General features: G+C 40.4%; 1 protein-coding gene across 4 annotated transcripts in view; it reads left to right on the forward strand.

The window, feature by feature from the left end:
• Positions 1–3,477: 3,477 nt before the first annotated feature.
• Positions 3,478–21,395, forward strand: part of LOC126245665 (uncharacterized) — a 102,406-nt gene continuing 84,488 nt past the window's right edge. For all 4 annotated transcript variants that reach the window (XM_049948335.1, XM_049948337.1, XM_049948334.1 and 1 more), the window contains exons 1-2: positions 3,478–3,893; positions 3,970–4,080. In XM_049948335.1, the coding sequence (XP_049804292.1) occupies positions 3,971–4,080 (110 nt within the window). In that variant the 5' untranslated portion in view covers positions 3,478–3,893; position 3,970. The remainder of the gene's footprint in view (positions 3,894–3,969; positions 4,081–21,395) is intronic.

Raw genomic sequence — 21,395 nt, forward strand, 5'->3', positions numbered from 1 at the left:
TTCGTTATTTAGCGTCAACTGCCACCTGCCACACCATACAGCAATCTTTTCTAAATCGCTTTGCAACTGATACTAGTTTTTGAATGACCTTACTAGACTGTAAATTACAGCATCATCTGCGAACAACCTAAGAGAACTGCTCAGATTGTCACCCAGGTCATTTATATAGATCAGGAACAGCAGAGGTCCCAGGACGCTTCCCTGGGGAACACCTGAAATCACTTCAGTTTTACTCGATGGTTTGCCGTCTACTACTACGAACTGCGACCTTCCTGACAGGAAATCATGAATCCAGTCACACAACTGAGACGATACCCCATAGGCCCGCAGCTTGATTAGAAATCGCTTGTGAGGAACGGTGTCAAAAGCTTTCCGGAAATCTAGAAATACGGAATCAGCTTGAGATCCCCTGTCGATAGCGGCCATTACTTCTTGCGAATAAAGAGCTAGCTGCGTTGCACAAGAACGATGTTTTCTGAAACCATGCTGATTACGTATCAATAGATCGTTCCCTTCGAGGTGATTCATAATGTTTGAATACAGTATATGCTCCGAAACCCTACTGCAAACCGATGTCAATGATATAGGTCTGTAGTTCGATGGATTACTCCTACTACCCATCTTAAACACTGGTGCGCCCTGCGCAATTTTCCAATCTGTAGGTACAGATCTATCGGTGAGCGAGCGGTTGTATGAGGGCCGTTCAGAAAGTAACCTCCGGTTGATTTAAAAAAATACACCAAGTTAAATAAAAATATTTTAATATATACATCTTACAACTACATCTTTGCACTATTTTTCTACATAGTCTCCATAGCGATTGAGGCACTTACCGTATCTCTTCACAAGCTTTGAAATTCCTTCTGCATAAAAATCACCCGCTTGTGCCTGGAGCCAGCCTGTGACCGCATCTTTGAGCTCTTCGTCGTCATCAAACCGCTGTGACCCGAGCCATTTCTTCAAATGCATGAAGAGGTCATAATCACTTGGCGCCAGGTCTGGGCTGTAAGGTGGATGGTTGATAACGTCCCACTTGAAGGACTCAAGAAGGGCCGTTGTTCTGCGAGCAGAGTGAGGATGGGCGTTATCGTGCAAAAAAACGATACCGGAAGTCAGCATACCACGGCGTTTGTTCTGTATAGCCCATCGTAACTTTTTTATTGTTTCACAGTACACGTCTTGATTAATGGTCGTACCACGTTCCATGAATTCAACCAACAACACCCCTTTGGCATCCCAAAACACCGTTGCCATCAGTTTTCTGGCAGAAAAATCTTGCGAGGCTTTTCTTGGTTTGGTAGGCGAATTTGAATGTGCCCACATCTTTGATTGTTCTTTTGTCTCAGGGTTCACGTACTTAATCCAGGTTTCGTCACCGGTCACGATTCTGTTTAACAATGGTTCTCCTTCGTCCTCATAACGTGACAGAAAGTCTAATGCAGAGGCCATTCTTTGAGTTTTGTGGTGGTCGGTAAGAATTTTGGGCACCCATCGTGCACAGAACTTACGGTAACCCAATCTTGCTGTCACTATCTCGTACAAGAGAGTCTTAGAAATCTGTGGAAAACCAGTAGACAACTCCGACATTGAGAAACGTCGATTTTCACGAACTTTTGCATCAACTGTCTGAACGAGTTCGTCAGTCACCAATGATGGTCTACCACTCCTCTCTTCATCATGAACGTTTTCTCGTCCACTTTTAAATAAACGTACCCATTCACGGACAACTCCTTCACTCACAACTCTTGGTCCGTACACGGCACAAAGCTCACGATGAATAGCTGCTGCAGAATATCCTTTGGCTGTAAAAAAAACCCTTTGACAGCACGCACTTCACATTTGGCGGGGTTTTCTATTGCAGCACACATTTCAAACTGCCACAAAAACTAAACTAGCGCAGGTACGACGTTCACTCGACCACGGCTTGATGCCGACTGACCTGTTGAGTGTGTGAACGCACAGATGGCGTCGCTACTCCCCCCACAACCCGCACTATGACCAATCGGAGGTTACTTTCTGAACCGCCCTCGTATATAATTGCTAAGTAGGGAGCTATTGTATCAGCGTAGTCTGAAAGGAACCTAATCGGTATACAATCTGGATCTGAAGACTTGCCCATATCAAGCGATTTGAGTTGCTTCGCAACCCCTAAGGTATCTACTTCTAAGAAACTTATGCTAGCAGCTGTTCGTGTTTCAAATTCTGGAATATTCCATTCGTCTTCCCTGGTGAAGGAATTTCGGAAAACTGCGTTCAATAACTCCGCTTTAGCGGCTCAGTCGTCGGTAACAGTACCATCGGCACTGCGCAGCGAGGGTATTGACTGCGTCTTGCCGCTTGTGTACTTTACATACGACCAGAATTTCTTCGGATTTTCTACCAAATTTCGAGACAATGTTTCGTTGTGGAAGACTAGTATCGTCGAACCAAGCGAGTGTGAATGATGTATTCCTTCGAAGAACAAGTGAATACGCTTCTCATTTACAGAGAATGCCAATGAAATTCAGTGAGAGCTAGTGACTTATACGCTGAAAGATATCCTTAATGCACTCACCCGACACGCCATACATTTAAATATGTGTAGGATAAATAAAGAACAACTGGATCTTTAACACATCGGAAACATATCCGGCAAAAGAAAGTTACTAACGAGGAAACGGAAAATGGTACTCTTGCCACTGTAGTTCGAGATCCTTGTGTTAGTTGTTAGTTCGCATCAAATCGCTGGGGAATCTGTAATGGGCCAGAGTATTGTTGTTTGTGTTCTGCATCACCATAAATATCATCCTTACCATATCAGTCTCCACCAAGAATTAACTGGTACGGATTGTATGCATCGTACTGAAGTCTGCTGGTGGGCTCAGCTTCAGATTCAGAGGGCTGACACATTTCTTAATTTGATTTTATTTACTGCCGAGGCTACATTCACGAATTTTGGAAATGTTAATTTGCATAACAGGCATTATTGGGCAACTGAAAATCCATGTTGGCTGCAGCAAGCTGCACACCAAAAACCGTGGTCGGTGAATGTGTGGTGTGGGATTCTGGAGGATGTAATGTAAAGGTTTGTTGTGCCACGTTTGTTACCCTACAGTGGAGGTCCTACACCAGTATACTGAGTATAAATTAATAATACGCACGCGGAAGCCTTTATATATTGCAGTACTTCTGAAGTTTTCTATACATGTCAGGACACTTACTTAGTTTTGCGTTCAGTATTTTCCGTTACTTATTAATTGCCGGAAGCTTATAATCTCCTTTTTCTTATGTCATTCACTGTCAAACAGAAATCGCAAACTGTTTTGCTACCCTAGTGATGACAGTACAATGAATTCTAAAACTACATATCAAACCGAACGTTTTTGATGAACGTCACGATGTGATTCGACAGTTCAACATGAACGTCTCTGTTGATGGATACCTCGGAATTCAGGAATCGCAACGAGTAATCGTCGATATCATATCGAATGAGTTTCGAGGCTGTGTAGTGTTTTACGTCGATTTGTATTTATACAGGTCACAAATGTTTTGCGTTTGTAAAATTTATTTATCTTTGTTTTAATACTTCGTAGTTCATCTTTATGCTTTTACAAAGACATATAGTTTTTGCCTGATTAGTGTTATCTCAAGTAACAAAATTTAGGCCGCTTCATAAACTCTGTAAACAAACGACATGTCCGCTATATGATCATGCACCTGTCAAACTAGCGTAAATATGACCCTCAAGTGTTTTAACGATAATGCATCGACGGGAAATAAGGGGCGAAGAATACCGACTATAGTACCTGCAGTCAGGGAGAATGGCATCTTGCGAGTTTTCAGATACCGGATATGATTCATTTGCTGGTATTGAAATACAGTGACTAGCTTAATTATGCTGGCGATTTTGCAAGGTGAGATCGTTTACGTTTATAATTTTGAGAATATGTATCTTAATTCAGCAGTCTTCACGTATTTTACCTGTTCCAGGATGCTACCTATTGATATCTGGCCGACATGGGTGATGTCGATAGGCGTGGTTGTTCCACTAGTCGCTGCCCTAGCAGTGTGTATTTGTGGATGCAGGAAGACCGTTCCCAAGTAAGATAACAAAATTTGGTAGAACAGTGGTACTTCACTTCAATAGTTTTGTCATGAAGTGTGACCGATGTAGGAATAAAGCCTTTGACTATATTATCGAATCCTTCGAGATACCTTCGAAAATGGTCATAATTAATATTTTTTGACCTGTAAAACTTTTTCCTTTCTTTTTAACTTTGAAAAATATATACAGTAGGCTAGTACAGCAAATAACCCAGCATTGCTTATCATTTGCCGTAATGTAATCAAATATTGACAGGTAATGCATACATAGTGAAAGTGCCTACTGCTTAACTTGCACTAAAGTGATAGGAAACAGGATACTGACATATTAAAAATAAAAAATGGTTTGATAGTTTACTTTAAAGTAATGTAAGGTGACTCCAGTTTAGTATTGTAGTGTAGTAGTTAAACTTTAAGCAATCGATTTAAATGCGTTGTTACTGCTTGACAAGAAGCATTTGTCATCATCATTAAATTACCTCATGACACCAGCAATATAAATACATGAAACAGTAAGAAAAGAGAACATCTAATTCTGGTACATTGATTACAGTATGTGTGCTATTGATGTAGTATGAAGTAAGTGTAGTAAAAACTGGCTAGTGTGTATAGTTCCAGCCCCTCCCCCCCCCCCCCCCCCTATGAAAAATGCAAGATCTAGAAGTGAGTTGCCACTATGTAACTCTTGCTCCAAAAACCACTTTCATTGTGGAGTCACAATGTTTTCATGTTATGTGTGAAGAAAGGAAAAAATAAGTCAGTGATTAAGTGAGCATGTATTAATATACAAAGCAAGAAAATTATTCATTTAGTTGTCCTTCGAGCATGTGGCATTGCAATGTAGGACTTGTCAGTTTCATTACAGAAGTAACATATACACAGGTTAGGCAAGGATACGGCAGGAAATTGGTTATGGCATTTTCAATGGGATTTGAAGCATGAGGATACCATAGAGAACCCAAGTGAGGATGGCTGGACAGGAGTTCAAACTCCATTCCTCCCAAATGAAAATCCAACACATTAATATTGTGCCATCTCACATGTTATGTGATTTGAGAAGAAAACTTTCAATGGAACCACACACATCTAGGCTACAAACAACTTATGTTATGCATTAGAAGTATAAACAATATCATTATTAGAATATTAAGCAGAGCTCAATGACAGTTGGGATGTGAATTGGGTGAAGGCAATAGGACAAGAGGCAGAAACTATTGGGTGTTGGGGCAGTAGGTTACTTTAGGTTGAGGCTAGGATGATTTTGATAGCAGAGAAGTGTGGTAAGAGTAGCTCCAATCTGCTCATTTCAGAGAAGCTGGTGGTGAAGGTGAGAATTGAAATGACTCGGCAGCCATTGAAGTCGAGCATGTTATGTGCAGCTCTGTGTTGTGCCATATGGCGTTCCACTTTCTTCTTGGCCACAGTTTGATGATGGCCATTCATCCTGTGGACAGCTGACTGATAGTCATAACAAATGTAGAAAGCTGTGCAGTGATTGCAGCAGAGCTGGTATATCACATGGCTGCTTTCACATGTGGTCTGGTCTCTTATGGGATAGGATAAGCCAGTGACAGGGCTCGAATAATAGGAAGTGCTGTGTGGGTCGATTTGACAGGTCTTTCACGTGGGTCTTCCACAGAGATAAGATTGCTGTGGCAATAGGCTGGCTTTGAGAGTGGTTAGGGATGGACTAATATGTTGTGGAGGTTTGGTGGGTGATGGAACACCACTTTAGAAGGGGTGGGAAGGATCTTACGTAGGGTGTCCATCATTTCGAGAAGCAAAGCCCTGACATAGGCTGCCATTCAGCTGTTTCAGTCCGGGATGGAATTGGGTGATGAAGGGGGCTCTTTTTTATAGCTGCTTCTTTGGGGTGGTGGGAGGATTAGGGATATGTGGAGAAATAACATAGGAAATCTGTTTGCAGACTAGGTCTAGAGGATAGTGCGTGTCTGTGAAGGCCTTTGTGAGACCTTCAGCATACTGGAGACAGGAGTTCTTGTCTCTGCAGGTGTGCCATCCCTGAGTGGCGAGGCTGTACGGGAAGGATTATTTGGTGTGGAAGGGATGGAAGCTGTAGCAATGCAGGTACTTTTGGTGGTTGATGGGTTTAATGTGGACAGAGATGGCAGATGGGAGGAATGCATTGAGGTTGTGAAGGAATGAGGATAGGATGTCTTGGCCCTGAGTCCAGATCTTGAATATATCATCAGTGAACCTGAACTAGACCAGGGATTTAGGGTTTTAGGTTTCCTCTAGATGTTCCATAAAATGGGTTGGTGTAGGAGTATGCCAGGTGGATGCCCATGGCTGTGCCACGAATTTTTTGATACGCTCCCGTCAAAGGAGAAACCATAGTGCATTAGGATAAAGTTAGTGTGGTGTGTGGGGGAATGAGGTGGTGAGTTTGGAATCTGAAGGATGATGGAAGAGGTAGCGTTCAGTTGTGGCAAGACCTCAGGCATGAGGGACGCTGGTGTTTAGGGAAGTGGCATCAGTATTGATGAGTGGGATAGCAGGTGGTGAAGGGGTAGGAAATGGTGGAGAGTCAGTAAAGGAAGTGATTGGTGTCTTTGATGTAGGAGGCTAGCTTTTGGACAATTGGTTGGAGGTGTTGGTCGGTGAGGGCCAAAATTCTTTCAGTGGGAGCACAATAACCAACTAAAAAGGGTTGTTCAGGATTGTTGGTTTGTGGATTTTGGGGATCCTGTATAATGTGTGTGTGCAGGGTGTCATAAGGGTGAGAAGGGAAGTGGTTTCAGAGAAAGAGAGAGAGGTTCTGGGAAGGGCTTGAGGCTTCAGGCAGGGATTGGAGATTATGTGGGAGTTCTGGGATGGAATTAGTCTGACAGAGTTTATAGTTAGAGTAGTCAGATAATTGCCATAAGTCTTCTGTCATGTAGTCACAGAGATTCATAATGACAGTTGTGGAACTGTTGTCTGCAGGTAGAATGATTAGGTGAGGGTATGTGTAGAGGCAGTGGATGGCTGTCCATTCCTTTGCTGAAAGGTGACGTTCTTAGGACGGTACCTGGGGAAGGATGGTGAGGCCAAGTTTGAGGTAAGAAATACCTGGAAGGTAACAAGTGGGTGGTTGGGTGGGTGCAGATGTTTTGGTAGTGGGTGGAATCATGCTTGGGTGGTGCTATGAACTGGAAGAGGTGGAGTTTAACATTGTGATTAGGTTGCCTTTGGTTATAGGGATTTGTGGCAAATAGGTATTGTCATTGCAGGAATTGGGAGGAGGAGAATAGGTCTTGGACAAGTCCAAGTGGGTTGAAACTGGGTATAGAACTGAAGGTGAGGCCTTTGGATAGGACTGAAACTTCTGTGGGGCTGAGGATTTTGGTGGAAAGGTTACATCAGTGTTCTGAAATTATTTTGGCTCTTGATTTAATGGCATGTCAGTAGGAAGTTTTGGGGACTATGGCAAGTTGAAAAGGTCAACTAGGCAGGGTCTGGGTGCTATGATGTGTTGACAAGGAGTAACGCTATGGGTAAGATAGATGTTGGACAGTGGTGCCCCAAGGCAGCAGGTTGCGTACCTTATGGAGGTGTGTCTGTAATAGTCTTCCAGGTGCTGGAGAGCAACAGAGTCAATTTCAAAGATATGATGTATGTAGTAGGGATTGCACAGTAGCAGTATCTTGCATAGGTGGCTCTGCCCATGCCATGGAGGTGTGCTTTTGTAGCCCCAGGTTTGTGAGGACAGGGACTGGAGGAATCTGAAAAAAGTGCTATGCCTCTCCCTTCCCCACCCCACCCTGGATTGCTGCTTTCATTTAGTGTGATAGTGGCATTCTGACTGCAGATGCCAGTGATAGAGGGCATGCGTGCATCAGGTGTGCCTACTTGTGTGACTGCCGGCTGCGGTGGCCGTGCAGTTCTAGGCACTTCAGTCCGGAACCGCGTGACTGCTACGGTCGCAGGTTCGAATCCTGCCACGGGCATGGATGTGTGTGATGTCCTTAGGTTAGTTAGGTTTAAGTAGTTCTAAGTTCTAGGGGACTGATGACCTCAGATGTTGAGTCCCATAGTGCTCAGAACCATTTGAATTACTTGTGTGACTGTATGTGTAACAATCATCTTGTTGTGCCTGTCTGCAACTCAACATGCCATCTTTACAGTGAGTAGCTGTCTACCCTTTTCATAATATTGTTGATACTCCAACCTGGACTTCCTATCATTTGCTTATTCCTTCTGTTAATCATGGTTAGATTTTTAATTTTAATTTTTATTTTTTATTTACATCTTGTGACTTACACATAACTCTTCACATCACGTTGTGTAAGTTATTGATAAATGAGTTGAACCTTTGAGCTATGACTTAATGATATTGTAGTGTAATAAATAATTTAGGAGTAAAGGAGACTGCTCATTAAATAACATAAGTGTTCAGTTGTAGACAGGCACATGCGGTTGAGAATGAAAACTTTGCTAGCTTTTCCCCTGTGATGAGCTAGAGTACACAGTATTGCAGTTCGGCTAGTGGACTGGTGTGGCGGTGTCAGATGGAATGGGTAGAGGGAGAAAGAGGCAGGAAGAAGAGAAGGGATTGGGGATGAGTAGCTAATGGCTTCAAGGGAGGCATTACCTGTGCAGGATTGGACTTCTGGAGGTAGGGATGGCAGGTGCAAGGGATAGGCATGTGGCACACTGTTGCCATATCTGCTGACATGCGTCAGGTGCAGATGATGACATGGAAGTGTGGATTTGGAGGGGATAACAGGACAGAGGAAACGCATCCATTGAACAGTGGATGTGGGATCAGTGAGTTAGCAGAAATTGAAGCTGGGAGGATTGTGGGAGCAAAGGATGTGTTACAAACATAATTTCCATCTACATAGTTCAGAAAAGGTGGCACTGGAGGGAAGAATCCAGACGACATGGGTTGTGAAGCAGCTGTTAAATCCAAACATGTTGTGTTTAGCAGTGTATTGTGGTACTGGATGGTCAACTCTGGACTAGGCCACTGTTTGGTGGTGTCCACTTATTATGGTGGACAGGTGGTTGGTGATCATGTCCACACAAATGCTGTGCATCATTGCAGCAGATCCAGTATATGACATGGCTGTTTTCACAGGTGACCCTGCCTCTAATGGGATAGGCTAAGCCTATGAAAGGACTGGAGTGCCATGTGCTGGTTTAGTAGATTGGGCAAGTCTTGCACCTTGGACCTTCTACAGGGATACGACCCCTGTGGCAAGGGTTGGGAGAGGTGTGTGATAAGGATGAAACAGGATTTTGTGTAGGTAGGGTGGTTGATGGAGTGTCACTTTTGGAGTGGTTGGGAGGTTCTTGGGAAGAATGTCCGCCATTTCAGGGCAGGAGATAGCGATTATCAAACCCCTGGCAAAACACATGATTTATTTGATCCAATGCCAGGTGATATTGGGTGAAGAGAGGGTTGCACCTTTGGAGCTGATTCTTGGGGATGATGGGGGAAGGTTAGGGGAGTATGAGGCAATCTGTTAGTGCGCTAGGTTTGGAGGATGGTATTTGTTTGAGAAGACCTTGTGAGACCTTCAGCATACTGGCCACTGGAATTCTCGCCACAGCTCATACACTGTTCATGGGTGGCAAGGCTGTATGGGAGCAATTACTTTGGTTTGGAAGATGTGACAGCTGTCAAAATGCAGGAAGTGTTAGTGGTTTTTGGGCTTAAAATGGACAGAGCTGGAGATAGAGCTGTCAGGAGGTGGTCAGTGGTCAGGAAGGTGGTTGTTGGGTTGAAGATGACCAAGTTTGAAATAGATGGGAGAGAAAACATTGAGATTGTGGTGGAATGAGGATAAGATGTCTTGGCCCTGGCTGCAAATTGTGAAGGTATCAATGAATTTGAACTTGACAGGCTGGCGTAGGAGGGTGCCACGCAGATACCCGTGGTAAAGGACTGATGCAAATGAAATTAAGCACATCACAAACTTTCTCAGCTCATGTCATGATCACTGCTAATTGCTCTACTCTTGTGAAGAAAACCTGATTGCAAAATTCTGCAACATTTAAAAAATATAGCAGCTGTATGTTGGTGACACCATATCAATAATTCGTAATAACACATTGTTACTAACAATTAATAGTTTTAGTCTATTTTAAATGAACATTTTTACTGAATGTTCCCTGATGGATTAAAGGTGTTTGCTGGACTGGGACATAAACTTGGACTCAAAAGGGTTTGGTACTGCTTTCAGCTCTTGGGGAGGTTCATAACAGTGCACACTCCATTGCAAAAACAGGAAGATCTGTTGTGTAGATGGTGGATAAGGCATCCTCTGCAGTATTTCCAAGAATTGTAGTCCAGGCAGACGCACGGGAGAGTTGCTGTGGAGCTTAAAAAGTAGTATGGAGGTGCAGACAGAAGAGGAGCTTGGGTTCATTTGGAATCATGCCATGAGAGGAAAATTGTGTCACTTGTCATGCTAAGTTAGATAGTGGATTCTAAGGCATATGCAGGAGCAGATCTACTGTAGATTCAGATCACAATTTAGTAATGAGAAAGCGTAGGCTGTAGCTTAAGAAATCATCTGGAAGACTCAGTGAGGGGAAAAAGTGGGATACTGAATTACTAAGGACTAATTATGTCCATTTGAAGTTCTCCAAGACTATAGATATTGTGATAATTAATGCCATAGTATGTGGCTCAGTTGAAGAGAAATGGGTATCTTTAAAAAGAACAATAAGAGAAGCTGGAAAGACAAGTATAGGTGTAAAGCAGGTAAGTTTGAAGAAACCTCAAGATGGACTAACCAGAGGAATACTTCAGTTGATCGATGAAAGGAGGAGGTACAAAAATACCCAGTAAAGAACAAGAATACAGCAATATAAGTCACTTAGGGATGAAATGAATATGATTTTGCGGGGAAGTTAAGGAAAGTGGTTGCAGGAAAAATGTGAAGAAATGAAAGAAAAAAGAGTTGTTGAAATGACAAACTCGGCATATGGAGAAGGTAAAACAATCTTCAGTGAAATTGAAAGCAAACGTGTAAAAATTAGGAGTGCTGTAGGAATCGTACTGTTTAACACATAGAAAAGACCAGATAGGTGTAAAGAGTACACTGAAGGCCTATATGAGGAGAAGCAACTATCTGATAAAATGATAGAAGAAGAAATAGTAATATGAAAGATATAAGAGTTTCAATATTAAGAGTCAGAGTTGAACAGAGCTTTGGAAGGCTTTCAATCAAATAAGGTGGAAGGCCTAACTAACATTCCTTTGGAATTTTGGGATCAGTATTGCAATTCTGAAGCTACTGAGGATAAAATACAGGAAGCAGTAGATTATCTACAACTTGTACATAAACTCAGACTGTAGTTCTAAAAGTTGGTGTACTTGAAAAGGAGGTTACAATGGAGAAGGGAGTGAGAAGGTTGTAGTATAAGCCTCTGGCTATTATTTATGTACAGTGGGCAAGCACCAAAGGAAATTGAGGAGAAATGTGGTAACATAACTATGCACAGTGCTGGACATTAAAATTCTAACAGCATGAAGATGGCACACAACAAATCTCAAATTTAGCATGAAATATACTACTGCTACAGATTTCAGTGCAGCCACGCAAAATTGGTAGGAGTAACACCATCCATATTATATATACAAAGAAACTTTACACACCTGATCTCTCATTCAAAAATTCTAGTTGAATGTTGTTGATTTGTGAAAATATGGTGTGAATACCTTTGATTACTTATTTCTTATTTAGGCTGACCAGATTAGGGCCTTAAGGCTCTGAATTCTGACGAGGAACAACACACACGCAAAAATATTACATAAAAATCACAATTATTATAATTTGCATTATTAATAAAAATGATAGTTGGCAATGATGATGATGATGATGATGATGATGATGATGATAATAATGATGATAAAGTAATGGAGGAATTAAGAATGATATTAATTAGTTATTGCATAAAAAACTCAATAATAATAATAATAATAATAATAATAATAATGATGATGATAATAATTTGCAATAATAGTAGTAATAATGATAATAATAAAATAATGGAGATGATACAAATGATTTTGAAACCTTGTTTGGTATTAGAAAAAGTTACAGTGGTTGCTAGGAAAGAAGAGAATTTCAATAGAAAACTCAAACTGGAAACTCCAGGTAGGAATATCAACAATGTAAGAAAAGGTAGACGCTACTTAGCGTGTCTTCTTTACAGTAAGTAGCAGTCTATCTTTTCCAACATTGTCTGTAGAGAACGCTGTAGATAAGGGGAGGGAAACATCTACCAGCACATGCCAGAATGTGATAGTGGCAGGGTTGTGATCTATTAAGACTGCAGTTTACCATTCCATGGTATTGTCGCTTGCATTGGTCAGGATTTCACGACTGTCATGTGAGAATGGAAATGATGGGTTCAAGAGGAGCATACTCAATTGCTTTGCAGGATTGTACACCCATGTCAGATGCCTTGAGTCAGGAAAATGACTTGTTTGCAGCAAGACAAGTATCCACATGTGCAGTGTGACAATGTCTGGATCACCACAGGTGTGTCAGAAAGCCGAACATTGTTGTGGCTTCCCTTCAGAGCAGAGAGGCCACCAACAGTGGGGCACCCAATGACAGCACTGGACATACAAGTGGCACCATGTCGTATTTTGAGAAGAGTCCCAATTCTGCTCCAGAGAGAATGACTATTTCTAGATTGCTTTCATCATTGTCATATGGGCCCATTACATGATGCGTGGGGGTGCCACTGGCTAAAAACGTGATCCACCGTCTGATAAATCGTGGCATAATGGGTATCAAACTTACTACATGAATACGATCACTTCTGGTTTACAGAGCCTGTAACTTGGACTGCAGCCATTACATTTCTGAAGTGTTAATGCCAGTGGTAGTGGTCTATATTTGAGGCTTTTGTGACATTATCTTTCAACAGGATAACGTAAGACCACAATTTGTCATGCTTCTCTACAGAAGCTGTACTACTCTTGCCCTGGCCAGCATGTTCTACAGATGTCTCATTCACTGGAAGTATCTGGCCACAGATTGCTGGGAAACTGGCATGGCACCATTGCTGTTGACGAATCTTAGTATAGAAATGAATCGGCATCAAATATCATATCTGTTTCTCTCATCCAGCTCAGTTTGGCTCACTGACCAGCCAAGTTAGAGCCGTTGTTACTGCTGGCACTGGCAGATCTGTGTACTAAATCACACAGCTTGTATACCACCAAACCACCAACAAATTTAATCATTTGTTCTCCCTACTATACTGTGTGAACACAATAAGTAAAATTTTGTTATTTGCTGTCATTCCTGGTGTTGCAATTTTAACTAACAGCAAAGTGTAGTCAGATGTAAATTTGTGTGTTGGAAAATACTTTTTGAAATTACTTGTTAGAAGTGTAGGCTTACATGGAAATAAAATAAAGAACTGCTAGAAGAGAATAGATACTCTGAAATGTAGTGCAACAGAAGAATGGAAAGATCAGATAGCTAGTGAAGAGATACTGAATCAAATTGCCAGGTGAGGAGCTATATTGCACAACTTGGTTAAAAGAATGGATATGTTGATGTGACACTTTCTAAGGTTTGAAGGAATTGCCAGTTTGGGAATGGAAGGAACAGTGACAAGTAAAAATTGTAGAGGGAGATCAAGGCTTGAATACAGTAAGCAGGTTCATGGATGTAGGGTGTAGTAGTTATGCACAAGATAGAGTAACTTGGATCAACCAGTCTTCAGTTTGACGACAGTGACAATAAAAATAACAGTAGTAATAACACAGATTATAGAAAATCATTGAGATGATACAAGCATCATCTGAATTATATTTTCAAACTGAGAAAGGTGGAACAATGATTAAGATGTTGGCAGCTATGTGATTTTTGTCTGATGTTTCTAAACACATGTTTCAGAACAAACATAACCATGTTCTTCCTTCTCTTCCATCTGTGGATTTGCATAATGTCATATTCACGTTTGACATGGTATTGTAATGATTTCTATATTCTAGCACCTACATCTATTGCCCAATGCTCTCTATGAAGCAGTTATAAACTCAAAATAATCATTAGGCCATGGTCTCTCTATCTGGTGATTTAATGGTGGATAAATTGGCCCAAGTTTTAGACATTTAACATATTCTTAATGTGATGAGTAGCCTTTGCTTGTGCCCATTATTTTTGTGTTTTATTTTTGTACCTATTTGTGTGTGCATGTGTGTACTGCTGCTCTACATAAATAAAATGAAGCGGTTTTTTGTTGCTTACTTGCCCCCCGATTGATTCTCCTTTGCCATGTTAAGTAAGTTTATGTTGCCTGTTTAGAAAAATGTAAAGTATATGGATAAAGTATATGAACAGTTGCTATGTTTGGGAAATGCGAACTTTCTAATTTATTCAATTGTGGGAACATATCATTCATCATCTCATGGAAGGAGAAAGCAAAAAGGGCTACTTTTAACACTTTAGTACTGGTGTGGGGTGTTGTGGACACCACACACTCTAAAACTGCCCTTATCATAAGGTTAAATTTTCATCATCTCTGTATTATAGTTACCTGTTCCAGTCTCATCTGTATCATACAACCACCTCATAAGAGGTTTTTTATTTATGTATATAATCAGCCTATTTTCAAACAATGGAAATTCCAGGTAGATATAGCAACAATATAGGAAAAGACAGATTGCTACTTACTGCAAAGAAGTGACGACAAGTTGCAGACAGGCACAATTAAGACATTCACATAAAGCCATCATCAGTAAAACACACACACACACACACACACACACACACACACACACACACACACACACAAAGCAAGCTCACCACATGAGCACACAACCGCCAACTCCAGCATCCCAGGCCAGAATGAGTTTCTATCATTATGTCAACATGATCCTTCCATTTCATTCCATTCCCTTCTGTGTTGTCATTAACTGAAAAGATTTTAAAATCTGATCTTATTGTTTCTTTCTTTGTTTTATCCATTTTATTATAACCCCGTACATGTCTCATGAAATTCATCCGTGCTACCTGTTTGTGTTTTTATTATTATTGTCCATAATTCAAAACCATATAAAAGAGCATATGCAGCAATAACTTTATAGAATTTCATTTGTGTTACTTTTCTTGTTTTTTATAATTGTCTAAAACTCCTGTTAGTTTTCTGTCTGGCACTTACAGAAATAATTAAATTGTAATATGCTAAATTTCATTTATCAAACAATGGAAAATCCAATATGGCATGTAACAATATTATGAGAAGGAAAGTTGCACAACTTGTGTGTGTGTGTGTGTGTGTGTGTGTGTGTGTGTGTGTGTGTGTGTTGCGTTTGCATGAGTGTGTGTGGGTGTGCGTATGTGTGTCTGTTGTTGACAAAGGCCTTAATGACTGGAAGCTTTAATTGTGACAGTCTTTTGGTTGTGCCTATCTGCGACTCAACAGCTTCGCTACATGGTGGATGGCAACTTTCCTTCTCATAATATTGTTAAATTTCAGTTATCGTTGTAGATTGCCAAAAACACACTCTGCGGTGTTGAGAAAACCACATGCCAATCTTACTGTGACAAAAATGAAAAGAGTATCAATTTTCAAATTTTCAGTGTTTTTTTTTTAAAGAGCTGTTTTGTTGTTGCTGCATTTCATGTTACATTAAATAAAACAATTGTTGTCCAGTACCACCTTCTAACTGCTTTCCAAGTGAAATAAAAGTTAGTCAGTTCACTTTCTGTCACTGTATTGTAACAACGCAATATGCGGGGTGTATCAAAAAGAATCATCTGATTCGGCACGTCTGTATTTATGAAACTAATAACCATATACAATGAATGAATTTTGTTTTTTGATTAATGGGAAACTCGTAAAGGTTTTTTTTCATACCTTTTCCTGGGTGTTTAATATGCCACCCTTGAGATGCACAGCATATGTCAGTGCAGTATCCAGATTGTTCGCACACTGCAGCGAGATTGTATTGAGCTACAGCTTCCACAGCTGCTGTTATGTGATGTATCAGTTCATTCGTTGTTGTTGGTAATGGAGGCACATCAACAGTCTTCTATTAACCCCCGTAAGAAGTAATCACATGCAGTCAGGTCCAGTAACCTTGGAGGCCAGTAATGTGAGGCTGAATAATTTGGTCCAATGTGACCAGTCTATCATTCAATAATCCTTTGATTTAAAAATTCCTGCACTTCATGATGCCAGTGTAGCGGTGCCCCATCCTTTTGGCAAATGAAGTTCGAACCAGTCTTCAACTGTGGGAAAAGAAAGTTCTCAATCATATCAAGGTACGAGCTTCTTGTAACAGCATTCTTGGAAAAGAAAAATAGACCATACACCTTTTCCCATGAAGCTGCACAAAGCACATTAAATTCTCGAGAGTCCCTCTCATGTTGTACAACTTCGTATTGTTGTTATGTACCCATATTATCACATTATGATGGTTCACCTTTCCATGTATATGGAATGTTGCCTAGTCACTAAACACAATTTCCCTTTACACTAAGCTCGGAAGAAAACTGTCATCCTCCATCTTGCCAAGAACAAAATTTCAGAACTCCACACATCGTTGTTTGTCATCCTCACGAAGAGCTTGTAGTAGGTGTATTTTGTAAGGTTTCATGTGTAAACATTGATGTAACACACCCCAGAAGGACACCGGGGACATGTTAAGCTGTTGAGTGCACAGCGAACAGATTTCTGTGGACTCCTTGTGGAATTATGGCAGATGTGTTCAACGTATGTATCAGACACTCAGGGATGGCCTGGCAATTTCCCTTTACACGGACAACCTGTTTCTTGGACTTGTTCATGCCATCATCTAATGCTCTGTACTGTAGGAGGGTCCACACCATACCTAGGACAAAAGTACGCTGAATATTACTGACCCGCACTGCGGAAAACATAAGACACAAAATGCTTTCTGTTGTCCTGACACAATTTTTTCTAGAGCAGAAGTGGGCCCACACCGCTCCTATCTAGTGGAAAGCATGTGAAACTCAAGAGTTTGCTCTTTCCAACAGTACGTAGTTTACGCACATATCTCAAATAACATAATAGTTATGATTTTTTAAAATCAAATGATTCTTTTTGATATACCCTGTGTATGAAGGAAACATAAATAGAGATATTACTTGGAGGAGAAGAAGCAGAGAAAATATATGATAAATTAGATTGAGAACCATCTGTTGAAAAAATATATGATAAATCAGATCGAGAATCATATGACGATTGCAAAGAGCTGGGTCATGGAACTGATACAGAAATGGATGGTGACAACAATGATATAAGGTTTGAAAATAATAGTTTTTGCTTGGGAAAAAAGGTTAATCAATGAAATGAATGACAAACCGTTCACCACAAAATGTAAGGACACAACTTCAGAATACTATTCTTAATCACCCAGATGGGAGAGGTGGAGCCATAGTTTCGAAATGGGTCTTAGAGTGCATCTTTTTGTTTTTTGAAGAATACATGTTTTTTTTTTTTTAAAAAAAAGGTGGACATACTGATGTGTACATAAGAAGCATTTAGAGGGATTTTGCCCAGAAATGAAACATGGAAGAGACAGATATGACTGTAATTAAGGCTTGTGTCAGACTACTTATTTTGTCTGGTTTTACCCACTCTGCATATAAGAAACTAAAGGACCTGTGGTACACAGATGGTTTGGAATTGAGATATGTCACACTATGATGAGCGTGTACTGGTTCCGATTCATATGCATATGATCTGATAACATTTAGAGGTGGCAAGAGAAAAAGAAAATAGATAAACTTGCACCCATTAAAGAAATATTTGAGCAACAGTTCTAGATTAACTGTAACAACAATTAAAGTGTCTTAATATACTACGAGTCACCTCAAAAGTAATGCTCCACATTTCTTTTCTTCAACAATTACTTACTAAACACAATGAAACGTACACACAAGAAAGAATGGTGTTTCTTCTAAAACAATCCATGTTTTTCCATGTTATTTACTTCCCATTCTATGGGCATCTTCCAGTAAGACAAAAGTGCTTGTATGCCCTGTCGGTACCACTCCTTATCCTGATCATGAAGCCATTTCTTCACTTTGCAAATCACCTCTTTGCCATCCTCAGAATCTTCAACAAATTGCATCCTTTACTTCCCAAATGAGGAGAAATCTGAGGGAGCTAGGTCAGGACTGTAGGGTGGATGGGGTAACACTGTCCATCCCTGCTTAGTGATGTGTTATGAAGTCCTCAAACTTGTTATCATGTTGAATCAAACAGTCACCAGAAATTTTATGGCACTTAAGTCACTGGGAGTTTTTGTTGAATTTGGTTAATGTATTCACATATGCTTCAGAATTGATTGTGCTTTCTCTTGGCAGCATGAATGAGCACATCAGCAGTTTGCATCTTGAAGGGTGTGACAACCATGGATGGCCTCCCCGAATGCTGCAACTTTGGAGCTCAGTTGAACTGCCTTTTTGTAATGGCCTCACCTTCTTTGCCCAGTGACTGGCTGTACTTCTGTCAGCTGCAAATCCTCTATAAACAGCACACAAATGTTTATGAATGTTCGTAGCAGTTTCTTTTTCGATGTGAGAAATTTGATCACAATATACAGCTTTTAAGCACATCACATACAGACACCATTTTAAAGCTTTGTTGCAGCTACGCTATCTGTCGGAGGAAATGGAAAATTTGTGCGCGTGCTCTGAAAATTTCAAATTATGCATTCCTAAAGTTACGCATTTGTACCATTGTTGTTGGCTGCAGGGGGGGGGGGCAGAAAAATTGTGCATTGCTTTCTGGGCAACCCTCTTGCTACTATGGATGAACAGTCACTTTCAGAGGAATGTGTAGTTTTCAAGCAAGCGATCAAAGTATGGTCTGAAAATTCTAATGTTCTGTGATGCCAAGACATGGTACATCCATGCCATGGAAGTATACTTCAGAAAATTACCAGATGGGCCATACAAAGTTTCAAACTCACTGCAGGCTGTGGTACTCTACCTGAGCAAGACAATTGAGAAGACTGGCCGCACTATGATGGCAAGTAATTGATTTACTAGTTGCAGCTTGACTAAAGAGGTGCTGAAAAAGCAGCTTACTTTGGTTGGAACTACTCATAAATATAAAACTGAATTTCATCCTGAAATTATGAATGTGATGCAATGTGAAGTAACCAGTAGCTTCAAAAGGATTTGACAGACCTTTCATACATGCCAAAAAAAGATCAAGAATGTGATATTGCTCTCATCTGTGTACTCGAATTATAAAATAGATGACAGCACAGGAGAGAATAAGAGCCTGAAATTATCATAGTGTACAATTCAATGAAAACAAGAGTTGATACACTGAATTAAATATATGCTAACTACTCCATGCCAAGTCAAACAAGACACTGGCCCTGTGTAATATTTCTCTGTGTCCTGCATGGTTCTGGAATAAATGCTCAAATAATATTTACCAGAAATAATGATAAAAATAACATGCCCAGAAGATTGTTCCTATGGAAACTGGAAGTTCAGCTGATACAGTCAGTTATACACGAGAGTGACGTCCCTACCCAAATCCATCGGACAGAAAGTGGTCAACATGAAAAAACAAGATGCTGAAACCCATGGACCTTCAGTGGAAATATCAGGGCTCACAAACAGAAATGTGGATCATGAAAGAAACAAGAAAGGAAGATGTACAAAGTGCCCAAGAAGTAAAGATGTGGAAACAAAAAGTTTGTGTGTGAAGTGCATAAAAATGTGTCGAAGTCATAGGATTACAATTTGTAATGACAGTTTCAATGAAAAGCATGTATATGATATAGAATGAAACATAAGATAATGTAGACAGTGTTAAAATTTGAGAGAGCTAATAGATATATATGTATGAATTGAGCACATGTGGTGTTTATGTTTAAATTAATGTTACTAATACATTTATGTAAACCTGTGGAAGATCTTAGCTTTTCAGTACAACAATAATTCAGTATTGGTTTGTTGCATTGTAACATTATTTAGGCCCTTAAACCTCAAGGTGTTTCCAGCACCCTGCAGCAGTACTAATGTTATAATAAAGTGCACCAGTCTGTGAAGGGTAAATGACTATAGCCAACAACTTTGCAGTGATGCTTTATGCTGACACAGAGGCGAATGTCATATGACTTGGTTGTCCAGTAAGAATCATGTGTGGAATGCTTCTTTCCAGATATGCAAGTGGTGTATGTACTGGAAAAATTATTATACTGGCGATGAAGAATTCTCTGTATTGAGCCTCAGAGTCCGTTGAAACATTATGAAGAAATGAAATCTCGTATTTGGCCAGGCTAGACAGATGTTTACATAGAATGTTAGTGACCAAATCCTTTGACTAGTGTGCTATTTTACCCTGTTGGTATTTATGGTGTTCTGTTTGTAAAGAAGTTAGAGCAGTACTAACCTGGTTATGGCTCTGCAAGCCCTCAATGGGCCATGATAAATTGAAGTCTCATACTATGAAATTGTTTTAATGGGAGGTCTCAAACTTCAATAACAAGCACAACGCCATTGACTTAAGTTTGATATGCTCCCACATTAATTTGTGTTAATCCAATTTGGCGATGATTGGAAAAAGTCAGTATTTTCATATTATTGAATGTCTGTAAGAATATGATTATTAATGCTGTTCTGATCAGCCCACTTTCCTTCGTAATAATACTCTTAAAGCAAGCTAGTTACTGCACATAATAGTTTCTGACAGTGATAGTTTTCCAGGACAGATTCCCATATTGAAGTCAGGTGAATGCTGACATCAGACTTTCACACGAGAAATTTTACGTGTTGGTGAACTTTTGCACTGAAATGTGGGCTGAGTGGTAGCTGGACACAGACTTTTTCCTTGTAGATGTTATCATGATTATGTCCAAGTGTGGATTTTTATCTCATAGATGTTATTACCGTTGTTAGGCCCTACTGAATGCTGACTGCAGAGTCATTGTCTGGTAGGAGTATATATGTCATGGAATATCTCCAAAACACTTGCATCTTGATTGAACCTATGAGTAAGAAATCTGGCTGAGCTGCACGCTTCTGAATTGCTTTGACATCTTCCTTTAATCTGACATGTGGGATCCCAACACTTCCCCCTCCCCCTGTTGCGGATGTCACATGACATCCGTTGAAGTTCGTTGTTGACACGCTGAGCTACTGTGCCGGCAACACTGAGGCAGTACTCAGGAATGTGTCCTACATGCAATCTCCTATATAGTTGAGCTACACTTCTCTAAAATTCTGAAACCATTTGCCTTTCCTGCTGCCATCCTTACATGCTCATTCCATCTCATATAGCTTTGTAGTGTTATGCCTAGATAAATAATTGACTTGACTGTTTCAAGCAGCACAACA

The sequence above is a fragment of the Schistocerca nitens genome, chromosome 1 (assembly GCF_023898315.1).
Source record: "Schistocerca nitens isolate TAMUIC-IGC-003100 chromosome 1, iqSchNite1.1, whole genome shotgun sequence".
NCBI lineage: Eukaryota > Metazoa > Arthropoda > Insecta > Orthoptera > Acrididae > Schistocerca > Schistocerca nitens.